This window comes from Homarus americanus, unplaced genomic scaffold, assembly GCF_018991925.1.
Source record: "Homarus americanus isolate GMGI-L3 unplaced genomic scaffold, GMGI_Hamer_2.0 scaffold7412, whole genome shotgun sequence".
Classification (NCBI taxonomy): Eukaryota; Metazoa; Arthropoda; class Malacostraca; order Decapoda; family Nephropidae; genus Homarus; species Homarus americanus.
Window position 1 is genome coordinate 54086 of NW_024741140.1, and position 18415 is coordinate 72500.

The 18415-nt window shown below is 43.6% G+C and overlaps 1 protein-coding gene across 1 annotated transcript in view; it reads right to left on the reverse strand.

Annotated features, from left to right (window-relative positions):
• Positions 1-18415, reverse strand: part of LOC121875590 (large neutral amino acids transporter small subunit 1-like) — a gene marked incomplete at its 5' end in the record, with an annotated part of 106624 nt that overhangs the window by 37621 nt on the left and 50588 nt on the right. The window contains 1 exon segment of the mRNA XM_042380173.1: positions 12067-12208. Within this exon segment, the coding sequence (XP_042236107.1) occupies positions 12067-12208 (142 nt within the window).

Here is an 18415-nt window from a genome sequence, read left to right on the forward strand (position 1 = left end):
CAGGAGCCTTAGAGTGCACCCACCAGGAGCCTTAGAGTGCACTCACCAGGAGCCTTAGAGTGCACCCACCAGGAGCCTTAGAGTGCACCCACCAGGAGCCTTAGAGTGCACCCACCAGGAGGCCTAGAGAGTGCACTCCACTCAGGAGCCTTAGAGTGCACTTCACCAGGAGCCCTTAGAGTGCACCCACCAGAGCCTTAGAGTGCACTCCACCAGAGCCTTAGAGCACCCACCAGGAGCCTTTAGAGCACCCACCAGGAGCCTTAGAGTGCACCCACCAGGAGCCTTAGAGTGCACTCCACCAGAGCCTGGGGAGGCACCCACTCAGACACCTAGAGGCACTCCACCAGGGGAGCCTTAGAGCAGTACTCACCAGGAAGTTTTAGGAGAGGCACTCCACCAGGAGTCTTAGAGTGCACTCCACCAGAGCCTTTAGAGCGCACCTTACCAGAGCCTTAGAGTGCACAACTAGGAGCTCTTAGAGTGCACCTACTCAGAGCCTTAGAGTGCACTCCACTAGGAGGTGTTTTAGAGTGCATCAACAGAGCTCTTTAGAGTACCACCAGAGCCTTAGGAGCGCACCCACCAGAGCCTTAGAGTGCACTCCACTGAGCCTTAGAGTGCACCCACCAGGAGCCTTAGAGTGCACTCTCACCAGGAGCCCCCAGGAGTGCGCACCTGCACCAGAGAGGAGCCTTAGAGTGCACCCACCAGGAGCCTTAGAGTGCACCCACCAGGAGTCTTAGAGTGCACTCACCAGGAGCCTTAGAGTGCACCCACCAGGAGCCTTAGAGTGCACCCACCAGGAGCCTTAGAGTGCACCCACCAGGAGCCTTAGAGTGCACCCACCAGGAGCCTTAGAGTGCACTCACCAGGAGCCTTAGAGTGCACCCACCAGGAGCCTTAGAGTGCACCCACCAGGAGCCTTAGAGTGCACCCACCAGGTGCCTTAGAGTGCACCCACCAGGAGCCTTAGAGTACACCCACTAGGAGCCTTAGAGTGCACCCACCAGGAGCCTTATGTGCATATGCAAATGCATATTTAAGCCATTTTTGAGCTAAAGTGCATATTCATATTTTTGTTTTGTTTTATAAGGCATATATTTGGGGCAGAAATTACTGATATTTGAAATATAAAAGTCCATTTTATTGCACTAAAACAAAATCGGAAATACGCGATTTTGTTTTAGTGTCATAATATCCAAAAGGAACATACTTAAGTGACGTTTATATAGGTCAACATTAGGCTGTGGTTAGCTAGGCCGTGATGGGCTGGTCAGTGGACATGAACTGTACGCGATGGGTTCGTGTTCAGCCACCGAAGGGTCAAGACGTACCTGGCGCTCCTCTCCGAGCAGCCAGGTCAACTGTTAGGTTGGCCCATACCAACCCCCTCCCCTGAACCACTTCTCCCCACCGGAGTATCAACAGGTTCTCGCCAGAAGTTACAATTTCATTTGGGAAAGGAATGGAACCAGTGTTAAACAGAGGTGAACATTGGTGAACAGTGCTTGAGTCAGTGAGAACAACTCAACAGTAAAAGTCGTATTCAAGTTTACCTTCACACAGTGAGGTCCCAGGTACCCAGTGATAACGGCCCGTGAGACCCAACAACCGGCGATGTGTTAATCCGTCTACGATAGGAATGCCTGGGGCCACACCTCACTCATATAACACCATCTGTGAGGGAATTACTACACCATGTCAAGTCCCTCATAACACCATCTGTGAGGGAATTACTACACCACGTGATGCCCCTCATAACACCATCTGTGAGGGAGTTACTACACCATGTCAAGTCCCTCATAACACCATCTGTGAGGGAATTACTACACCACGTGAGGTCCCTCATAACACCATCTGTGAGGGAATTACTACACCACGTCAGGCCCCTCATAACACCATCTGTGAGGGAATTACTACACCACGTCAGGTCCCTCATAACACCATCTGTGAGGGAATTCGTACCCCACGTGATGCCCCTCATAACACCATCTGTGAGGGAGTTACTACACCACGTGAGGCCCCTCGTAACACCATCTATGAGGGAACTACTACACCACGTGAGGCCCCTCATAACACCATCTGTGAGGGAATTACTGCACGTGAGGCCCCTCATAACTCCATCTGTGAGGGAATTACTACACCACATCAGGTCCCTCCTAACACCATCTGGGAGAGAGTTACTACACTACGTGTTTGCTGTTCAACACCTACATTAATCTGTATGTTCACTGTATGTTCCTTCACCTTTCTCTAATGAAGGCTTTTGTTAAACCACCAATGTATGTAATAAGTCATTTATGTCCAATGTATATTTTCAGCCTTCGGGCTGCAGAACTTTTTCAATAAACCGTTTATTGTTATTATTATTATTATTATTAGGTGCACGGGCTCCACCAGTTCCCTCCTGACACTCTCTTGTTCTTCTGTTTTCTTAAAAGGAATACTTCTTTCAGTATTGTTTAATAAATTACTTTGTCAGTATATTGTTTTTTGTATTTAATCCTTCTTTAAAAAAATCCTACTTCGGCGACATCCTGTCTGGGAAAGTAAATTTACTGAGAAAATGTACAGAAAAGGAGTTATTAACTTAGTACTTACTATTTATTAACATATTTAAGTGCATGTTTAAGTGAATATTTTCTCAGTTTTTACTGCATATTTGCATGCATATTTAGCCATTTTTAAATGCATAATTATCCTAAGACTAATAATCACACACGTACATGAGAGCGAACAACAACTTGACCCAGATGGCGCGTGAGGCTTCCAACACGTGTCTTGCTTGGTTCACCTCATATCAGTATGACAACACAGTGTGATGTCTCCACACGTTACTCCAGAGGTCACACTTAAACTTATTCAAGAAACACCAAACTGAGATATAACTTTCACAACACTATTGTGAAAGTGTGGGAAACACACCTGCACGTGGCCACGTCCATTGGCCTTCAGGAGACGACTGGACATGAATTAAGCAGACCAAGATGTGTTGCATGTTTATTCAGCCTTGATAAAGATAACTAGCAGTAGTGCCACTACCCCTGAGTATATGTAGCAGTGCCACTACCCCTGAGTATATGTTGCAGTGCCACTACCCCTGAGTATATGTAGCAGTGCCACTACCCCTGAGTATATGTAGCAGTGCCACTACCCCTGAGTATATGTAGCAGTGCCACTAACCCTGAGTATATGTAGTAGTGCCACTACCCCTGAGTATATGTAGCACTGCCACTACCCCTGAGTATATGTAGCAGTGCCACTAACCCTGAGTATATGTAGCAGTGCCACTACCCTGAGTATATGTAGCAGTGCCACTACCCTGGTATATGTAGTGCCACTACCCCTGAGTGTATGTAGCAGTGCCACTACCCTGAGTATATGTAGCAGTGCCACTAACCTGGTATATGTAGCAGTGCCACTACCCCTGAGTATATGTAGCAGTGCCACTACCCCTGAGTATATGTAGCAGTGCCACCCTAGTATATGTTGCAGTGCCACTACCCCTGCGTATATGTTGCAGTGCCACTACCCTGAGTATGTAGCAGTGCCACTACCCCTGGTATGTAGCAGTGCCACTACCCCTGGTATATGTAGCAGTGCCACTACCCCTGAGTATATGTTGCAGTGCCACTACCCTGAGTGTATGTAGTAGTGCCACTACCCTGAGTATATGTAGCAGTGCCACTACCCTGAGTATATGTAGCAGTGCCACTACCCCTGAGTATATGTAGCAGTGCCACTACCCTGAGTATATGTTGCAGTGCCACTACCCTGAGTATATGTTGCAGTGCCACTACCCTGAGTATATGTAGCAGTGCCACTACCCCTGAGTATATGTAGCAGTGCCACTACCCTAGTATATGTTGCAGTGCCACTACCCCTGAGTATATGTAGTAGTGCCACTACCCTAGTATATGTAGCAGTGCCACTACCCTAGTATATGTAGTAGTGCCACTACCCCATAATGTAACAGTGCCACTACCCTGGTATATGTAGCAGTGCCACTACCCCATTGTATGCAGTGTCACTACCCTGAGTATATGTTGCAGTGCCACTACCCCTGAGTATATGTTGCAGTGCCACCCTGAGTATATGTAGCAGTGCCACTACCCTGAGTATATGTAGCAGTGCCACTACCCTGAGTATATGTAGCAGTGCCACTACCCCTGAGTATATGTTGCAGTGCCACTACCCCTGAGTGTGTAGTAGTGCCACTACCCTGGTATATGTAGCAGTGCCACTACCCTGGTATATGTAGCAGTGCCACTACCCTGAGTATATGTAGCAGTGCCACGACCCTGAGTATATGTAGCAGTGCCATAACCTGAGTATATGTAGCAGTGCCACCTGAGTATATGTAGCAGTGCCACTAACCTGAGTATATGTAGCAGTGCCACTACCCTGAGTATATGTTGCAGTGCCACTACCCTGGTATATGTAGTAGTGCCACTACCCCTGGTATATGTAGCAGTGCCACTACCCTGAGTATATGTTGCAGTGCCACTACCCTGAGTATATGTAGTAGTGCCACTACCCTGAGTATATGTTGCAGTGCCACTACCCTGAGTATATGTAGCAGTGCCACTACCCTGAGTATATGTAGCAATGCCACTACCCTGAGTATATGTAGCAGTGCCACTACCCTGAGTATATGTAGCAGTGCCACTACCCTGAGTATGTAGCAGTGCCACTACCCCTGAGTATATGTAACAGTGCTACTACCCTGAGTATATGTAGCAGTGCCACTACCCTGAGTATATGTAGCAGTGCCACTACCCTGAGTATATGTTGCAGTGCCACTACCCCTGAGTATATGTAGCAGTGCCACTAACCTGGTATATGTAACAGTGCTACTACCCTGGTATATGTAGCAGTGCCACTAGTATGTAGCAGTGCCACTACCCTGAGTATGTAGCAGTGCCACTACCCCTGAGTATATATAGCACTGCCACTACCCCGAGTATATGGCAGTGCCTCCCCTGGTATGTAGCAGTGCCACTACCCTGAGTATGTAGCAGTGCCACTACCCTGGTATGTAGCAGTGCCACTACCCTGGTATATGTAGCAGTGCCACTACCCTGAGTATATGTAGCAGTGCCACTACCCTGGTATATGTAGCAGTGCTACCCCTGAGTATATGTAGTAGTGCCACTGCCTGAGTGCCATGTAGCAGTGCCACTACCCCTGAGTATATGTAGCTGTGCTACCCTGAGTAAATGTAGCAGTGCCTACCCTGAGTATATGTAGCAGTGCCACTACCCCTGGTATATGTAGCAGTGCACCTGGTATATGTGCCAGTGCCACTACCCCTGAGTATGTGTAGTGCCACTACCCCTGAGTATATGTAGCAGTGCCACTACCCTAGTATGTGTCAATTGCCACTACCCTGAGTATATGTAGCTGTTACTACTACCCCTGAGTGTAGCAGTGCCACTACCCTGAGTATATGTAGCAATGCCACTACCCTGAGTATATGTAGCAGTGCCACTACCCCTAGTATATGTAGCAGTGCCTACCCTAATTATATAGCAGTGCCACTGCCCTGGTATATAGCAGCTGTGCCACTACACAGTATATGTAGCAGTGCCACACACTACCCTGGTATATGTGGCAATGCCACTACCCTGAGTATATGTAGCATTGCCACTACCCTGAGTATATGTAGCAGTGCCACTACCCCTAGTATATGGCAGTGCCACGACCCTGAGTATATGTGGCAGTGCCACTACCCTGGTATGTGTGTGCCACTGAGTATGTGTAGCAGTGCCACTACCCTGGTATATGTGGCAGTGCCACTACCCTGGTGTATGTAGCAGTGCCACTACTAATTATATGTAGCAGTGCCACGACCCCTGGTATATGTGGCAGTGCCACTACCCCTGGTATATGTAGTGCCACTACCCTGAGTATGTAGCAGTGCCACCACCCTGGTATATGTGGCAGTGCCACTACCCTGGTATATGTAGCAGTGCCACTACCCTGAGTATATGTAGCAGTGCCACTACCCTGAGTATATGTAGCAGTGCCACTACCCTAGTATATGTAGCAGTGCCACTACCCTAATTATATGTGGCAGTGCCACTACCCTAATTGTATGTAGCAGTGCCACTACCCTGAGTATGTAGCAGTGCCATTACCCCCGGTATATGGCAGTGCCACTACCCTGTGTATGTGTGTGAGTGCCACTGCACAGTATGTAGTAGTGCCACTGACACAGTATGTGTAGTGGTGCCACTAACACAGTGTGTGTAGTGGTGCCATAACTTGCAGTATGTGTAGTGGTGCCACTAACACATTATGTGTAGTGGTGCCACTAACACAGTATATGTAGTAGTGCACTAACACAGTATGTGAGTAGTGCCACTAACACAGTGTGTATGTAGTGGTGCCACTAACACAGTATGTAGTAGTACCCATAACACACAGTATGCATGTAGTAGTACCCACTAACACACAGTATATGTAGTAGTACCACTAACACAGTATATGTAGTAGTACCACTAACACAGTATATGTGTGCCACTAACACAGTATATGTAGTAGTGCCACTAACACAGTATGTATGTGTAGTAGTGCCACTAACACAGTATGTGTAGTAGTGCCACCCTAACACAGTGTATGTAGTACCCACTAACACACACAGTATATGTGTAGTAGTACCATAACACAGTATGTGTAGTAGTACCACTAACACAGGTATGTGTAGTGGTGCCACTAACTGGTATGTGTGGTAATTACCACTAACGGAAATTATGTGTGGTAAGTGCCACTAACACACGGTAATATGTAGTAGTGCCACTATTTTGGTATATGATAGTGCCACTAACACAGTATATGTAGTAGTGCCACTAACACAGTATATAGTAGTGCTCTAACACAGTAGCATGTGTTAGTACCACTAACACAGTATGTGTAAATATTACCCACTAACGCTTGCAAGTATATGTAGTAGTACCACTAACACAGTATATGTGGTAGTGCCACTAAACACGTCTATGCTGAAGTAGTGCCACTAACACAGTATATGTGTTAGTGCCACTAACACAGTATATGTAAGTAGTGCCATAACACAGTATGTAGTAGTGCACTAACATTTATATGTAGTAGTGCCACTAACACAGTATATGTAGTAGTACCATTAACACAGTATACCTTAGTAGTGCTCCTAACACAGTATATAGTTATCCTAACACAGTATGTGTGGTACTATATGTAGTGGTACCACTAACACACAGTATATGTGGTAGTACCACTAACACAGTATATGTAGTAGTACCACTAACACAGTGTATGTGAGTGCCACTATTTTGATGTATGTGTTACTAACACAGTATATGTAGTGATGCCACACTAACACAGTATATGTAGTGAACACACTAACACAGTGTATGTAGTAGTGCCACTAAGCACAGTATGTAGTAGTGCCACTAACACATTATGTGTTAGTGCCACTAACACAGTATGTGGTAGTACCATAACACAGTATGTGTAGTAGTGCCACTGTACAGTATATGTAGTAGTACCCACTAACACAGTATGTGTAGTGGTACCACTAACACAGTATGTGTAGTAGTGCACTAACGCAATTATATATAGTAGTGCCACTAACACATATGTAGTAGTGCCACTAACACAGTATGTGTAGTAAGTACCACTAACACAGTATATGTAGTAGTGCTCTAACACACAGTATGTAATTAATTACCACTAACACAGTATGTAGTAGTACCACTAACACAGTATATAGTAGTACCAATAACACAGTATATGTGGTAATTACCACTAACACAATTATATGTAGTGGTGCACTAACACAGTATATATGTATTGTTACCATAACACAGTATATGTAGTAGTGCCACTTTCATACAGTATATTAGTGCCACTAACACAGTATATGTAGTAATTACCACTAACACAGTATATGTAGTAGTACCACTAACACAGTATATGTAGTAGTACCACTAACACAGTATATGTAGTAGTACCACTAACACAGTATATGTAGTGTGCCCTTTAACACAGTATATGTAGTAGTGCCACTAACACAGTATGTAGTAGTACACCACTAACACAGTATGTAGTACCACCTAACACAGTATATGTAGTAGTGCCGCCAGCACAATGCATGTAGTAGTACCACTAACACATATGTAGTAGTGCCACTAACTTCTGTAACTGCAGTGGTGCCACTAACACAGTATGTGTAGTAGTACCACTAACACAGTATATGTGGTAGTATATAAACACAAATTATATGTGGTAGTGCCACTAACACAGTATATGTAGTAGTGCTTCACCTAACACAGTGTATGTAGTAATTACCACTAACACAGTATGTATGGTAATTGCCACTTTAACACAGTGTATGTAGTAATTCACTAACACAGTATGTGTGTGAATGCCACTATACATTATATGTAGTAGTGCCACTAACACAGTATGTAGTAGTACCACTAACACAGTATGTGTGTGAACATACTATAACACAGTATATATTTAGTACCACTTTAACACAGTATGTGTAGTAGTACCACACTAACACAGTATATGTAAGTAGTACACTTCTTACAGTATGTGTGCACTAATACCAGTATATGTAGTAGTGCTGCTAACACACAAAATATATGTGAAGTAGTACCACTAACACGAGGTATGTAGTAGTACCACCTAACACAGTATGTGTAGTAGTACCACTAACACAGTGTATGTGAGTAATTACCACTAATACAGTATGTGTTGTGCCACTAACACAATTATATGTAGTGGTGCCACTAACACAGTATGTAGTAGTACCACTAACACGATATATGGTAATTTACTACTTACAGTATATGTAGTGGTGTACAGACACAGTATATGAGTAGTACCACTAACACAGTATATGTAGTAGTACCACCTAACACAGTATGTGTGTAGTACCACCTAACTTGCACAGTATGTAGTGAATTACTTACTAACACAGTGTATGTGGTAAGTACCACTAACACGCAGTACATGTCTTCAATGCCACTAACACAGTATGTAGTAAGTACCACTACTGATGTATGTAGTAGTACCACTAGCACAGTATGTGTAGTAGTGCCACTAATACAGTATAGTAGTGCCACTAACACAGTACTCACTTTATTAATTACCACTACTTTAGTATGTAGTAGTACCACTAACACAGTATATGTGGTAGTACCACTAACACAGTATGTGTTTACTTTACTCAGTATGTGTAGTAGTGCCATAATACAGAGTATATGTAGTAGTGTACTAATACAGTATATGTGGTAGTACCACTAACGTATGTGGTAATTGCCACTAACTACAGTATGTGTAGTAATTATTTCCCTCAACACAATATATACCAATCAGATGCCACTAACACAGTATATGTGCCACTAACTACAGTATGTAGTAGTACCACTAACACAGTATGTGTGTGAAAGTAGTACCACCTAATGCTTACAGTATATGTAGTAGTACCACTAACACAGTATATGATAGTACCACCTAACACAGTATATGTAGTAGTACCACTAACACAGTATATGTAGTATTAGTGCCACTAATGCCTTTAGTAGTGCCACTAACACAGTATATGTAGTAGTGCCACTAACACAGTATATGATACATAACACGATGTATCACAGTAATGCCACTAACACAGTATGTATTAGTACCACTAACACAGTATGTGTAGTAGTGCCACTAACTGATATGTCTTGTGGTATAACACAGTATGTAGTAGTACCAAGACACAGTATATGTGGTAGTTATCCTGCTTACATGAGGTATATGTGGTAGTGCCACTAACTTGCAATTATGTGTAGTAGTGCTAACTACAAGTATATGTGGTTGCTTACAGTATATGTAGTGCCACTAACATGTGTATATAACACATTATGTGAGTAGTAGCACTAACACAGTATATGTGGTACTTTAACACAGTATATGTGTGTGGTGCACTAATACAGAGCCATATGTGATACCACCCTAACACAGTGTGTGTATGTAGTGCCACTGCTTACAGTGTATGTAGTAGTACCCACTAACTACAGTATATGTAGTAGTGCCACTAACTTTAGTATATGTAGTAGTACCACCCCTAACACAGTATATGTAGTAGTACCACTAACACAGTGTAATAATAGTAGTGCAACTTGCTGTATGTAGTGATGCCACTACTTTTATGTAGTAGTGCCACTAACAGTATGTGTGGTAGTGCCACACTAACACGCGGTATGTGGTAGTGCCACTAAACACAGGCATGTGTAGTAGGTGCCACTAACTTTGAATATAATGTGATATTCTACTAACACAGTATATGTAGTAGTGCCACTAACACAGTATATGTAGTAGTACCACTAACACAGTATATGTAGTAGTGCCAGTAACACAGTATATGTAGTAGTGCCATAACACAGTATATGTAGTAGTACCACTAACACAGTATATGTAGTAGTACCACTAACACAGTATATGTAGTAGTGCCACTAATACAGTATATGTAGTAGTGCCACTAACACAGTATATGTAGTAGTACCACTAACACAGTATATGTAGTAGTACCACTAACACAGTATATGTAGTAGTACCACTAACACAGTATATGTAGTAGTACCACTAACACAGTATATGTAGTAGTGCCACTAACACAGTATATGTAGTAGTGCCACTAACACAGTATATGTAGTAGTACCACGAACACAGTATATGTAGTAGTGCTCTAACACAGTATATGTAGTAGTGCCACTAACACAGTATATGTAGTAGTGCCACTAACACAGTATATGTAGTAGTGCCACTAACACAGTATATGTAGTAGTGCCACTAACACAGTATATGTAGTAGTACCACTAATACAGTGTATGTAGTAGTACCACTAAAACAGTGTATGTAGTAGTACCACTAACACAGTATATGTAGTAGTGCCACTAACACAGTATATGTAGTAGTGCCACTAACACAGTATATGTAGTGCCACTAACACAGTATATGTAGTAGTACCACTACACATAACACAGTATATGTATTAGTGCCACTAACACAGTATATGTAGTAGTACCACTAACACAGTATATGTAGTAGTGCTCTAACACAGCATATGTAGTAGTGCCACTAACACAGTATATGTAGTAGTGCCACTAACACAGTATATGTAGTAGTGCCACTAACACAGTATATGTAGTAGTGCCACTAATACAGTATATGTAGTAGTACCACTAACACAGTATTTGTAGTAGTACCACTAACACAGTATATGTAGTAGTGCCACTAACACAGTATATGTAGTAGTGCCACTAACACAGTATATGTAGTAGTACCACTAACACAGTATATGTAGTAGTACCACTAACACAGTATATGTAGTAGTGCCACTAACACAGTATATGTAGTAGTGCCACTAACACAGTATATGTAGTAGTGCCACTAACACAGTATATGTAGTAGTGCCACTAACACAGTATATGTAGTAGTACCACTAACACAGTATATGTAGTAGTACCACTAACACAGTATATGTAGTAGTACCACTAACACAGTATATGTAGTAGTGCCACTAACACAGTATATGTAGTAGTGCCACTAACACAGTATATGTAGTAGTACCACTAACACAGTATATGTAGTAGTGCTCTAACACAGTATATGTAGTAGTACCACTAACACAGTATATGTAGTAGTGCCACTAACACAGTATATGTAGTAGTGCCACTAACACAGTATATGTAGTAGTGCTCTAACACAGTATATGTAGTAGTACCACTAACACAGTATATGTAGTAGTACCACTAACACAGTATATGTAGTAGTACCACTAACACAGTATATGTAGTAGTACCACTAACACAGTATATGTAGTAGTGCCACTAACACAGTATATGTAGTAGTGCCTGCGTGAGTCACTAAGCGTGTGAGTTAATACAATGACAAACAAAATTAAAATAAGTAAAAACCGGTGAATTTATAAACATAATGAGAAGAAAACCTGTGGGTAGATATAAAGAGAATCCCAACAGAATTCCCTTAAAATCATGGTAAGAAAAGTTGGTCTCCTCTTCACTGTACCTGTACGGGTCCTTCAGTTCTTCAGTGACGAAGTTGAGGTAGTTCCAGCCACCATAAGCGAACAGGCCAGAATACAGAGCGAGAGCCACCCCGCCTACACTGTGTTGACCTTGCCAGACACGACCCAGGTGCTCCGTCTCTCCTGGAATAGAACGTACACTATTGAGTTCTTCCTGCTCTTGGGGCAGTGTGCATGCAGCCTTCGTTACATAGTGTGGCTCACATTATACTCGGACCACCTTCAGTTCCTCACGTGTATCAAGCATGGTTAGGTTTGAACCAGTGCTCCTGATGACAGAAGGCGAGTGCTATATTCAGTCGGCTGGCTGTTGCATCTGTAGTTTTTAATTCTTATTGTTCGTAAACGATAACAGAAATGAAAATATTAATTTAACTCTTTATAACCCTGATCCTCACCATTTATGTTACAGGTAAGCAACGGCTGGAAAATTAAACAATGACGAATGGCCAAAAACTACAACAGAGTATGAAGTATGGGAGCCAGCCGTCCACGTCAAAGACGGTAGAGAGTCTGCCATGGCAGACACACAGTCCTGAACCCAACAACCACCAAACACTGCCACATGTGTTAACTGTTCCTGTACAGTCACCAACTTAACACGAAATTCGTGCTGTTGTTGGTGATGTACCGGTAGGGTGTGTGGACAATGCTGGAGCCTACGCTCAAGTTAACTTTGTATTTGGTAATAAAATAAGTAAACAAAATACGTTTCACTTTTCATATATCGTTAGTTAACAGCACACAATCGTATACTATATCGATATACTTTAGATGAAGAAATTATAATATACCACATAAATCATAACACTGTAGGAGAAGACAGAACAGAAGAACAAGAACACTTTATAACTTAACGGTCACCAACAGTGTGTGTGACGGAGATGTCCAGTGAAGAGGAACCGCTCTCACCCATCGAAGGTCCGCACAGTGTACACGGTCTCCACACTATGTTCATATTTGGGTTTTTTTCATCAATGTAAACTCGACGATTTCTTCTATAATTAAAATTAATTTAATACAGTACATCATGGATAAATAATTCATGTTAATGGTGCGAATTAAATCAAGATTAAATAAAGCTGCGCACTATATAAACATAGGAGTGAGGAAGGTCACATCATTAACTGAAATAATTAATTTATTACAAATCAATAACAAGTTTATACAAAAAAGTCATAGTCCTTTAGATCTGTTAAAATTCTCTGACATATTTGACTAAAAATTGTTGATTTATTAATATTGACAACCGAGCTACACCACAACTGCTGACTATGTTGACCGTTCCCGGGCCACCACTCACCACACTTTACCTCCATGACGCAGATGTTCTCAAACCTTCCCCACACTAACGCAGCTACGACCAACACTCATCCGAGAGAGAGAGAGAGAGAGAGAGAGAGAGAGAGAGAGAGAGCTCATTACTGATAACGATGCCTACCGATTCTCTCTCAGGAACCATCTCACACAGTCTGCTAATATGTCACGACCCGGGCGTCTCCCGCACCACCCTCCCTCACCACCCACCCTCCCTCACCACCCACTCTCCCTCCACCACCCACCCCCCTCCTCACCAATCTCTCACCCAACCCTCCCCACCACCACTCTCCCTCACCCTCCTCACCACCCCACCCACCACCCCTCCCCCACCACCCACCCTCCTCACCCACCCCACTCTCCCTCACCACCCACCCTCCTTCCCTCACCACTCTCTCTCCCACCCCTCCCCACCCCACCACCCCTCTCCCCTCACCCCTCTCCCCTCCCCACCCACCCCTCTCCCTCCCCAGCCCTCCTCACCCTCTCCCTCCCACCACCCTCCCTCCCCGCCCACCCTCCCTCCACCACCCACCCTCCCTCCCTCACCACTCTCTCTCCCCAACCCCTCCCCACCTACCCTCTCCCCTCCCACCACCTCCCTCCCTCCCTCCCTCCCTCCTCCCTCCCCTCACCATTCACCCTCCCTCCACCACTCTCTCTCCCACAACCCTCCCCACACCACCCACTCTCCCCTCACACCCACCCTCCCTCCACTGTGCCCCTCCCTCACCACCCCACCCACCCCTCACTACAAGATCTTTCACAGAAGGAAAAACTAACCCCTAGATCTGGACCCCCTGTACCTTGGTAATACAGTCCTCAAATGAGAACAAAATACTAAGTTCCTCGGAGTTATTGTTGATGAGAAACTTAACTGGAGAAACCACATACAAGCCATCCACAATAAAGTCAATAAACAGTGCGGTACCATGTATCACACTTGACAGTTACTCACTCTCATAGCAATGAAAGAAATTTATCATGATCTTGTTTACCAACACTTGATACACTGTCACACACTATGGGGGGCCTCTGGCTCTTCAAAAACACAATCTCTGGTTACTGCACAAAAGAGAGTTGTACGGACAATGACCTAGTTGAAAAAAAACAGATCCCATAAACGAAAAATTTGTTATATTGAAATTTTTAAAATTCTAAGATATTAACACCTACTGTTGTGCCCTCTTTGTTTACAAATCTATCAATCACTTGCTTGACAATAATTATTTCCAGTTCCGGAATAATCAGAGATACAACTTAAGGCACCCAGAGCTACTAAGACCACCCCCCATGAGCTCCTCTCAGTCCCAGACTTCCAGAAAATATCACGGTGTGAAGGTGTAGAACAACTTACCCCCACCCATCTGAGCAAAGACTACGCTCCCTTCCTTTAAATCATCTCTTAAAAAATATCTATTGTCTAAGTATTAACATTTCTTGTAACACTTACTAGATTTACAGTACCTGCTTTTATTGTATCATCAAAACCCCTGTTGTACTGCTCCCCCATTTTCAATTCCACTGCAATTTATATATACAGTATATGTGTGTACAGTATGTGTATATGTATATGTAGGTCGAGGGTTCGAATCCTGGCGGGTTGAGGTGTTGATTATATTGAGTGATCCAAATTTGTTCATAAACTTATCATCTTATGATCTACAGACAAATGAGAAACTTGTTCTTGTTTTTGGTAGGAAGTTTTCTATCACTCAACGGTGCGTTAATCCGCTTACTGTTGCTAAAGGTATAATCAACCTGGAAAAGAATAAGTCGTCAGATGTTACAAATGAAGATATTTCCATAGCTAAAGGTTGTATACATAATGTTTTACATGGGAAATTTGTTTCAAACATTCCAAAAAGATTTGAAACAGCCTTGATAAACTTGAAAAGAAATAAGAATATCCATATTACCAAGGCTGATAAGTCTAATGCTACTGTTATTTTGGATAAAAATGACTACAATGATAAGATGAATTCATTACTAAGTGATGAAAGCACGTATTGTGAGCTTACGAAAGATCCCCTGGAAAATATTAATAAGTTATCTAATTCCAAAATGAAAATGTTATTGAAAAAGAACCCCGATCTCACTAAACAGCTCTCTCAAATCAATCCCACTTTACCTTATATGTATGGATTGATCAAAACACACAAGCTTAACAATCCATTACGTCCTATCGTGAGTTCTGTGGGTTCTGTTACTTACAAATTATCCAAGTGGCTGGTAAAGATGCTATCCCCTCTTACAGGCCAAATATCTAATTCACATATACACAATAGCAGTGATTTAATTGATAAACTCAAAAACACAATGAACCTTGCGAATTAATAAGTTTTGATGTAAATTCACTTTTCACTAGAGTAACTGTGAAAGATCTACTTTCATTTCTTAAAGATAAATTACAACTGCTAGATTTAACTATTGAACATGATACTTTCCTCAAATTGATAGAGTTATGCGTAACTGACAATGTGTTAAGAGCAAATGGGAAGTCCTACAAGCAAATATTTGGCATGAGCATGGGTAATTGTCTTTCTGCTCCTCTAGCCTGTATTTATATGGAGTTTTTTGAGTCTAGATTACTACCCAATATAGTGGACTTTATTCCTCCATGGTATAGATATGTAGATGATGTTCTTTGTCTTTGGCCTAAAACCAGTGACCCTTTGGAATTTTTAGACAAGCTTAATGATATTGTCCCTAGTATCACATTCAAAATTGAAAGAGAAATAAATGGATCCCTTCCGGCCGATCAGTTTGACGTCAGTAGTGGGGAAATTTCTTGAATCAATTATAGCAGATAGCATCCGATCGCATCTAGAGAAAAGCAAATTAATCTACGACTCTCAACCTGGGTTTAACAAGGGAAAATCTTGTCTAACAAATCTGCTAACGTTTTTTAGGAAAGTCTTCGAGGTCGTAGATAATGACGGAAATTACGATGTTATTTACTTAGACTTTAGAAGCAGCATTTTGACAGAGTACCGCATCAGAGGCTTCTGAGAAAATTAAGGCTCATGGTATCGAGGGAAGTTTTAAATTGGATAAAATCATGGCTCACCGATAGAACGCACAGTCAGCGTAGATGGTGTTAAATCTGAGGGGCCGTAAAAATCGGGGTTCCCAGTCAGTACTAGGCCCACTCTTGTTCATAATCTACATAAGCGATCTAGATACTGGGATCAGCAGTGACATGCTGTGATGACACCAAAATAGGGCGGCAAATTAATTCAGGGCAGGATGCAAATGCATTACAGGAGGATCTAAATAAACTGCAGTGGTCTGAAATGGCAAATGAAATTCAACACCAGCAAGTGCAGGTACTTAATATTGGAAGAACAAATACTTATAATATATACAGCCTTAACAACAGCAACCTAGAGAAGTCGACTGAAAGAGACACATAGTACTTGTAAGCCCGGACATACGGCCTAGAAAACAGTGCTGTTAATGTTCGAAATAAGGCAAACAGAGTATTGTTTATATCTAGAAGTGTAAGTAACGAGAGTGCAGAGGTTTATTGTAACTATATCTTGCGCTAGTCAGGCCGCACCTCGATTATGGTTCAGTTCTGGTGCCCTATATAGAATGGATATAAATTCACTAGAGTCGGTGCAGCGAAGAATGACAAAATGATTCCGAGACTTAGTGCGGAGATATGATAAAGTATTTAAGTGGGTGAAAGGAATCAATAAAGGGATAGATAAAGTTCTTATAATATACGAGCAGGATAGGACTCGAGCAACGGATTCAAGTTGGATAAGTTTAGGTTTAGGAGGGAGATAGGAAGAAACTGGTTCACAAATAGGGTGGTGGACGAGTGGAACAAGCTTAGCAACTTTGTAGTAAGTGCGGGAACTCTGGAAAGTTTCAAAAAGAGACTAGATAGATTCATGGATGATAGAGAGTGGTAGTAACTCTCGACAGGAGCTGCCATGCACAGGCCAACCGGCTTATTGCAGACTCCTTATTTTCTTATGTTCTTATGTTCTTATGTTCTCAACTGGCTCAGCCATGTTAATATTGTTATTATTATCCACTCTGTGTTTTTTCTGGCTAAATAAACTGTTACAATTAAAATCAATTTAATTCACCACTCTCTCTCACAACCCTTCACAACCCTCCCTCACCACCCACCCTCCCTCACCAGCCACCCTCCCTCACCAGCCACCCTCCCACACCACCCACCCTCCCAACCACCCCCACCAGCCACCCTCCTCACCACCCACCCTCCCCACCACCCACCCTCCCCACCAGCCACCCCTCACCAGCCACCCTCCTCACCAGCCACCCTCCCCACCACCCTCCCTCCTCACCACCCACCTCCTCACCACCTCCCTCCCTCACCACCCACCCTCCCTCCCCTCACCCACCCCCCGTCCTCACCACCCCTCCCTGATAGCAGTGTCGTCCATCACGCGACCCTATCAAGCCTCCATCATCCTCTTACGTTCTCTCATCACTACTTCATCATCATCATCACTTTCTTCGGTTAGTAGTCAGTCCTCCTCCTCCTCCCACACTCCTCCTCCTCCTCCTCATCATCATCATCATCACAGTCCTCCTCCTCCTCCACACTCCTCCTCCTCCTCCCCACCTCCTCCTCCTCCTCCTCCCCACATCCTCCTCCTCCTCCTCATCATCATCAGTCCTCCTCCTCCTCCCTCCTCACTCCTCCTCCTCCTCCTCCTCCTCCCCCACACTCCTCCTCCTCCCTCCCCACACTCTCCTCCTCCTCCCTCATCCAGTCCTCCTCCCCACACCTCCTCCTCCTCATCATCACAGTCCTCCTCCTCCTCCTCCCTCCTCACACTCCTCCTCCCTCCCTCCTCCTCCTCCTCTCATCCTCATCACAGTCCTCCCCTCCTCCCTCCTCCTCCTCCTCCTCCTCCCTCCCCCCTCCCTCCTCCTCCTCCTCATCATCATCACAGTCCTCCCTCTCACAGTCCTCCTCCCTCCCTCCTCCCCACACCTCCTCCCATCATCATCACAGTCCTCCTCCTC